Genomic DNA, 8,417 nt, shown 5'->3' with positions numbered 1-8,417 from the left:
TAATTTTCCCAGACTTAGGTGTACATCTAGTAAGTCTATTCCTACATACCAAAGAAAATTTTTAGCAAGAGCTACAATCAGCTTCCTTCTGAAGGAATAATCTTATGATTTCATGTGAGAAAAATCTCTCCTTGATGTGAGTGAGAGATGAACTTGTGAAAGTTATAGTCAGAACTGTTAGTTTGCTTTTCCCTTTCTGACTGAATGACAAGATAACATTTTCTACCTTTTCTGGATTCTTTGATAGTTTGTTTTCTTTGCTAGAAGCAAATCAAATATTCCAAATACCCTTGAACTGAAAATAGCCTTAAGCCCCATAAGGTGTATTTCCATGAGCATTTTGAGGTGGAAAGACCCTGCAAATTTTAGTTAGAGAAGTTTATTTAGGCTCGTCTTTGCAGGCAAGCCAGGTGATAGGCTTTCTGGTTTTCCTAGTAACTAAGAATCAGTGAGAAACACTTGTACTAGACAACTACCATAGTCTTACATTTATGGAGTAGCCACTGTGTGCATTGTTCTATCAGCCATCAAAAAAGAATGATAAAAGTCCACAACATAGGAAGCCATTCATCTGAGTGTTCTTCCAAAAAATACGGTAATTACAAGTAGTGTCATCATCAGTGACAAGGGCAGGGAAGACTATGTTTTCTTTTTATTCAGTTATTCAAATGCTTAAACCTCTTCTATTTAGAGTTCAAACGAGGTAAAAATACAAGCTCAAAGGTAAACTTTGACTTATGAAATAATGGGATTTTTAAAATTACTAAATGTTGAAAGATAGGATCTTAGCTTTTCTTGTCTTCCGTTAGAAGGCAGAACAGGTGTCCCCTGTTGAAAAGCTTGTTAGATCACTGTATCACCTCGTAACCTCCCCACTTTATCTTGCTTCTTATTTTTCAATTACCTCCTAATATTTACAGCTTTCCTTTGAATTGTTTCTTTTTAGTTAGAGAAATCAGGAACATATTCTTCCAGAAATGAGAATAAAACTAATTGCACAACTCCCACATTTTCTTTTTTTTTATTGTTAGCTTTAAGCATAGCTGCTTGCTGCCCAGTTATACGTTAGCCCTATGACTGCCAGGGCTTTTTCCTCCTATCGTTGTTATCTCAAGTCACTCTCCATTTCGTTTTTAAGTAGTCTGTATGTTTGTGTGTGTGTGTGTGTGTGTGTGTGTGTGTGTGTATCTGAATGAAACAATTGCTAGCTTTAGACAGAAATGTATGTGTACACAGATTTTACATATATATATATATACACACATGTGTATATATGTATATGTGTATTTACAACTATGTAAATGTACATGTGTGTATGTATATGTATACATGTATATATGTATATTATATGAATAGCTAGTGATTTTCAAAAAATATATATTGACTCAAGTGTTAGATAACTACTCTGTAAATACAGTTTTTAATGTTTCAAGAAACCTAGAAGCCTGTCTTTTACCTACAGACCCTTTGTGCATGTGGCAAATCACCTCTAAAAGGCAAAAACTAAATGGATTCTCTTCATTTGTTCAAAAACGAGAAGCTTTAAAGATATGCCTATGAATAAAAGAAAATTAGGTTGGTATATTATGATTGTGCAATTGTTATAAATTTCATTGAAAATTGACCCTGTTCTACTTGGATGACTAAGACATTTAACTCTTAGGGATGTTGAAAGTGTACCACAAAACATAAGTGATCAATGAAGTGATGTTTGAAGACTTTTAGTATATACTGCTTATTTGAGTAATTCATTATTTTGTAAATACCAATAGCATATGTTTCCAAGAAAAATAAAATAGCCATGTTCCAACAACAGTGTTCACCACAGAAAAATTATACAGAGGGGAAGGTAAACACAAATGTTAAAAAAATATATCAAGTGAAGCATACATCTGCCCCTGTGCTTGATGTTCTAATCTAGCACAATTCTTTCTTAACTATAATACATATTATTTTAATAAAATACTGTCATGACAGCAGCTTACATTTTTAAATGTTGAGGAACACTTTACATCGATTTAACTCATACTTTTAAAAATGTATGTAAATTCTATAGCTTTTTTTTTTTTTAATAGAAGGAATGTACTTTGAGAATAACAGCATTTCAGGACTGGTTTTGTTTAAAGTATATCCAGCCCTCCTCCTTATTTTATTTTATTTTTGGTTTAAATAAAAGTAGAGCAAAGCACTCTTTGAAGTAAAAGTACCTGTCTTGTCTTTTCTTTTTCTTTTTTTTAAATCATAGTTTGTTTTCACTACCTGAAAGTGGAGAAAAGATGTAGTATAAAGATAGCTTTCCTCTATACCAGGGCAGGCTCAGCAGAACCCATCCCCAGCTTAGCCACACCCAACATCATGGAAATTACTAGGAAGCTGCGGTCTCTAAAGGACAACTAATACGAAAACTAAATTCCTAACACCATTAAAGTGTTGAGGAAACTTTTGGGCTAATTTCTACACCTCTGGTAAAATACAGAATGATTACATTCACTCACAATAAAAATCAAGTGTGCCCATGCCATCTGCCATGGGAAATTTCACCATCTTGGATTCACTCACATTGTCAATGTATACACCTTTTTCAGGATAAAACCATTAGGTAATATCTTGACCATATCCTCTGCATGATAAACTGTTACTCAAATTTTTCTGCCATGGGTTACCTTATTAACACTGAACAAAGAGATAATAAATGATTATTTCAACGGGAATAAGAGAAACCTTGCAAACCTTTCAAGTTTCTTCTGTAACTATTGTTTTATTATTGCGTGTTTGTAGAGGTATTATCACGGACCTGATCCTTTTATAGGCCAATATAACGAATGTCACTTTAACTACCCAACTCATTTTTACTGCCAGTCTAGCCTCGGCAAGTATAAAGCTGACAAGCCGTTCCTCTATGAGAGTAACCTCTTAGTGAGAGAGAAATCTACATACCATCAGAGGAAATAAATCTTAGTATTAGGTGTGATGGAGACTAATTCATTTCTTTTGATGAAGTCCCACCCTTGAGTGACTTTGAGGGGGAAGACAAAATGTCAAGAAGGAGTCCTGCAGGAACAAGTGCTTAAGATGGTGTTTAATACAGCAGGGAGCCAAGATACAGTAGTAGGACACAGTAAGGAATGTGGAATGTGTAGATACAATAAAGAATTTCGTTTTATGATCTGCCACCTGTTATTTGAAAGAGGAATAAGCTAGGGAAATAAATGACTTTCAGTTATTTATACATGCAAGGGTAAGTTAGTTATTACAAAAGTTTTGCTGTTGTGCTAAAAGAAAAGCATATGCATTTGAACATTTTTTAAAAAATAAATCACTCAATAGGCTTAAGAAAAATACTTTAGTTCATATTTCATTGATCTGACCTTTTGATTTAAGATCAGGGAATGAATCCAGGATGAAAACTAAAGAAGAAAAGAAAGAAAAAAAAATAGAAGTGAATCATTTACCATGAAAAAGGCATTTTCAGTCTCAGCTAACCTCAACTAGTTTTTATTGCATTATTTTTGAAATGCCAAGAAACTGGCTTTGGTCGTAATACTTTCTGACCAACCAAATCACAGCTGTTAATGTGCAATTGCTTGCAACAATTAGCTAAACAGCATTATTTGACAAATTCCCTTGAAAGAGACCTAAATGCTATAAGCGTCTAACACATTGAATCAAGTAACTATCAGTTAGGCTGGGGCTGCAGCAGGAGGAGAGAAGTTTATAATCCTTGTCTAAGGAAGGGGTTTCACACCCAGCCTTCAGTTTTTGAAAAACAAGCATTTGTCCTGATCCTACTAGTTCTTCCCTGTTTTCAGCAAGAATTGAACTGTGAAACTGGCTAAAGAGGAGGGGGAAAAGCCACCGACTCTAGATTCAGTTTTAAGGAGATCAGGAGGAGAAGAAGAAAAATAGAAATGCAAATGTGAAATGGTGATGAGGTACAACATGGATAAAAGAAACATCATGGAACCTGCTGGCAATTTCCACCAAAGCAGTGAACCCCTTAACTGACAGAAATTCAGTACAATATACACATTCATTAACAACTCCACTATTACTAGGGCTGCTGTTTAAAGCCAAAAAACTACAATAGTCAAAAACAGAATTCTTATAATATTTGAGAAAAATAGAGTGAAAAGGCAATGTTAGCTAAGCTCTTAGCTACATCCACTCTTAATGGCCCCCAGTATTTAAACTATCATGGATTAAAGCCATGAAAATAAAAATTTCAATTTGAAATTTTATTAGCATGTTGCTAAAATGGTCAATAAAAACATCAACACGATAGGCTTTGTTGACATAGTTGGAAAACTGCTCTCTCATTTTTTAAACTTTATTTCCACTCCCCCACCTTCAAAGATTTCTATGTTAGGAAAAGCCAAACTAAACATACTGGCTATGGTGTTGTAATAATGCTGGTTTCTGGAATGGTGCCATGTCCTCCCCCTCCCTCTCCTCCAACTCCTTTAAAAATATGACTATTTTTGAAATGCAGCCCTAGGAGGGAGCCATCAAGGGTTCAGAACAGTAAGCGCCCATCACACATTCAAGTTCCCAGACACCAGGTGAACGAGCGAGTTCCTTGTCGGGGGCGGGGCCGGCCGTCCTCACCGAATTCGCTGCGCCATCTTCCTCCCGGGACCCGACCGGCTTCCCTTCGGCCAGCGAGGGAGACTCGCAGGCAAAGGCGGGTGGGGGTGGCGTTCACTTCCCTCGGTGGAAAGAACGGGAGGCGAACACTGTCTGGCTTAGCCCGCAGCCTGGAACACAATGTCAGGTTACCTGGGGCTGGAGAGCTGGAGAAGTCCCGGGCAGCCTCAGGATTACCCGGAATCCCCAAGTGCTGTCTTGGGGAATTATTATTCCCAAGTGCACGAGGGACAGTCTCGATTTCTTGGAAATCCTGCCATCTGGGGACGCATCCACAGAGGAGCTGAACTGTGCCCTGAAAAGACCAATTCTCGCCTCCGACCGGTCTGTGCGCGCGCGCTCGGGGCGGTGATGGTGGCTTTTGAGAAGAGGGTCGTTTCCCGGTCGGGTCACAGTCACTGACCATGGACTCGCGGGGGAGGCCACGTCCTTTCTCCCCTCAGCCCCTTCCCCTTTCCTGGTTCACATCTTAAGGGGAAAGCGCACGCCGGGTCTCCCAGCACCGTCGCCACCCGTTCAGCTGCGCCCTTTCGGCCCCGGGGCAGTTCCTGAGACTTCCTGCCGCCGGCCGGGGAGCGGGGTGCGAAGGTGCAGCCCGGGCCTCGGCCACCGGCGGCGGGCGCGCGAGGGGACTGGGGTTGAAAACCGCCGGCCGCGAAGTCCGGGTGCGGGGACTGGATGGGTGCGGGACGCGGGGAGGCGGCGGGGCCGGCAGCCCCTCGGTGGCTACTCCTTGTCGTCCACGAGGTCGGCGAGCTCCTGGAGCACGCGCAGGCGGCCGCTGGCGTCGATGCGGCGCTTCTCGCGGATGAGGTCTTCCAGGCTGTGAAACCTGGCGGTGTGGATCTTGTTCTCCCCCAGGTGCACCTTGAGATAGTACTGCTGCTGCGGGGGCTGCGCGGCGGCCGGCACCTCCCCTCCCGCCTTGAACTCCCGCTTGCCGAAGCGGCACCAGGCGGCGAAGCTCTCCGAGTTCGTCCAGCAGATCTCCTCGCTCTTGAGGCCCAGGTGGCCGCAGGCGTTCTGCACCACCAGCTCGGCCACCAGCGGGCGGTAGCGGTACCAGCTATTCACCACCCGGCCCACGTTGGCCGCGCCCGCCTCGTACAGGCTGTCCTGGCGGATCTCGCCTTGGTGCAGGTGGATGATCTGCCCGCCGCCCACGTAGACGGCCCAGTGCGGGGCGGGCGCGGGCGGCTCCGGCGCGGGCTGCAGCCACAGCAGCTCCAGCAGGTCGCCTGGTTCGCAGAGCGCGGGCAGCGCAGTGACCGCGTAGACGCTCAGGTCCGCGCCCTGCGGGCCGCCGCTCACTTTCGAAAAGATGCATTCCTGGCCCCGAAAGGCGGAAAACTGAGTCTCGTTGAGGAGCAGTTGGTGCAGCAGGTGGTGGTGGTGGCGGCTGGGGCTCTCCGGGCAGGGGGTGCAACCCGGGGGGGCCTTCACGCCAAACTTGTCGGGCTGCCCGCGTTCGTCCAAGTCTTCCTCATCATCCGAGAAGAAGTAGGCGACCCCGACCCGCAGTTCGTCCTTCTCAATCCCGGACGGGTCCCCTGTGGGCAACTCGCTGTAGTTGAGGTGGGTGATGCGGTCCAGTTGGTTGCCCATCAATGAGGCGGCGAGGCGAGGGCCAGGAGCGGGGATCTGCGGAGCACAGAGAGGCAGAGACACCATCAGAGTCGGGGCTGTCCCTTTCGGTGTCCCTTCCCAAGACGTGCGTGCCCCTGGGACCTGCCGGCTCTCCTATGTGCTTTCACCAGAGTCACCTTTTCCAGCCGAGTCCCCGTGCCTCCCCGCGGGTAGGAGGGGCGGAGAAGCTGCCACCGGTCCAGAAGGCGACCGCGAGAGCAGACACCACCGCACAGCCTCCGACCCCTTCCGGGAACCCGGTCCAACTCCCAGAAGAAAACACCCAGGCTGGCTGGAGAGGTTGCGGGGTCCCCGTGGGGTGGAGAGCGCTGGCTGTGGCAGCGTGGGAGACGGACACCAGGGAAGGACGGAGTGCTGAGAGGGAGAAGGGAGCCTAAGGCCCGTGAGCTGGGAGCAAGCTGAGCTCCCATGTCTCCAGCCCACCTCCCAGTTTCGCACTAGGTTGCCTTCCTCCCCTTACAGCGGCTCGCACAATGACAATCGGACACATTCTCAGGCATTCACTTGACACCAGCAACATTTTGGACACTTGGGAGTCCAGACATTGGCAGGCTGGTGTACTGGTGTATAATGTCACATACACTCACAGTGACAAACCTTCACGACGACACACTGGCACACTTAGACCCCACACATTCGTGCACCATTTCAGCCCCACGCTTGCACGCTCGCCGATGCACGTACGCCCAAGCACCCGGGCACACCTGCCCTCCCAGGCAGGTGCACTCTGCCCCTTACTTCTCTTGCCTTGTCCCCAGCAGAGCCAATCGGACTGCGCCAGGGCGAGGCTGCTCTGTCTAAAATAACCTAACAAAGAGGCAGGGGAGGATGGAGAAAGCCAGTGCAGTGTATGTGTGTGGGTGTGGGTGGGAGCGTTTGTGTGTAGAGAGGTCCACTTTCAGCTCAAAGACCCCCTCCCTCCAACCCAGCACAGGATCCAAACAATCGGACGAAGAAAAACCGTTTCCAAGGCAAAGAAAGCCGTTTCTCCCTACCCGTGATTTCCCTGCTCCCGAAACCCCAAACTCCTTTAAAGTCTCCTGGTCCCCATGGGTGCTGCGGAGGCGGCGGTGGCGAGTGAGTCCTAGGCTGCGCGTGGGGCTGTGGCTCCGCACTGCCCCGCGCCGAACCGTGCGGTGCGGCGCCCGTGCGCCTCCGGGTCTGCACTGGCCGGGGTGCCTGCTCCCCCTGGACAGTCCCGGCTAGGCTCTGCTTTCCCACAGCCGCGCCGACGACTCTAAGTAGCCAGAGCAGCCGGTTCCAGGGCCCGCCCCAGGACGCGCTCATTGGTTGGGGCGGGTGCCAGAGCCCTGTCAATCTCCGCCGGCGGGGGAGGGGCGCAGGGGCGGGTCCGCAGTGAGCTCGGCTCCGCTCGGCTCCGCTCAGCTCCGCCGCGCCCCGTCCCCCGCACATCCAACCGCTCGCTGCCCGCGGGAGCGGAGGTGTGCGCACCGGAGTGGGGCGCGGCACTTTTTGCAAGGCACTGCTGCCCGCTGGCGCCCGTGGCCCCCAGCTGGTCCGAGCCGATTGTGACGGAGAACACAGTCCGCCCGCGTTCGGTGTTCCAGGAAGACAGGCTCCTCCGGCTGCGAAGCTAAGTCTGGGTGTGGAGAAGAAACCCCAGTGCACCCCAGCGTGGCCCAGGCACTGCGAGCGGCCCGGGGTGGGTCGCGACATTGTCCCAGGCGAGCGCTGGGATACCCTAGGAGCCTTGGCTCCCGATGGCCCTGGGATCGAAGACCTTTTTCTGCTCCAGACGTCTTTGACATTGCGCCTGCGACCGTTGGCTCCTCTTCTTTGACTGGAGTGAGGCTGCTGACCCTGAGCTGGTGCCCTGTTTAAAACTGGATGACCCGTGTCAAATGCGATCCAAAAGTCTGAGCTTTGGCCGGTCCATTCCCTGGCTGTGCCTGTGATATTGGCCTCCGGTTTTCTGAGTATGGGAGGAGTACTTCACAACTCACGTGTGTGAGTTCATACATGCAAACAGAGAGTAGGACATAAAAGTATTTTCCAAGCCCCAGGATTGGGATTGCTAAACAGGTTTTGTTTGGTTTTGTGGGAAAGGGAGTGTCGAGCAGTAGTTAATGATTACATTTCTGGATGGAAAGTTAATGAATGAATGT

The 8,417-nt window shown here is 48.0% G+C and overlaps 2 protein-coding genes across 2 annotated transcripts; both read right to left on the bottom strand.

Moving 5' to 3' along the window:
- Positions 1 to 224: 224 nt before the first annotated feature.
- On the bottom strand, positions 225 to 7,541 carry LRATD1 (LRAT domain containing 1). The gene is made up of 2 exons (XM_017526005.2): positions 7,287 to 7,541; positions 225 to 6,285 (listed from the first exon to the last, which is right to left on the bottom strand). The coding sequence occupies exon 2, from the start codon at positions 6,247 to 6,249 to the stop codon at positions 5,371 to 5,373; it is 879 nt and encodes a 292-aa protein (XP_017381494.1). The 5' UTR covers positions 6,250 to 6,285; positions 7,287 to 7,541; the 3' UTR covers positions 225 to 5,370.
- LOC108302407 lies at positions 3,063 to 5,151 on the bottom strand. Its single transcript, XM_017526013.2, has one exon. It carries the CDS (start codon positions 5,048 to 5,050, stop codon positions 4,541 to 4,543), a length of 510 nt encoding a protein of 169 aa, XP_017381502.1. The 5' UTR covers positions 5,051 to 5,151; the 3' UTR covers positions 3,063 to 4,540.
- Positions 7,542 to 8,417: the final 876 nt, after the last annotated feature.

The sequence above is a fragment of the Cebus imitator genome, unplaced genomic scaffold, assembly GCF_001604975.1.
Source record: "Cebus imitator isolate Cc_AM_T3 unplaced genomic scaffold, Cebus_imitator-1.0 Scaffold1, whole genome shotgun sequence".
In the NCBI taxonomy this organism is placed as follows: Eukaryota; Metazoa; Chordata; class Mammalia; order Primates; family Cebidae; genus Cebus; species Cebus imitator.
Note: the sequence above shows the minus strand (reverse complement) of the source record. Positions and strands in the feature narration are given on the sequence as shown.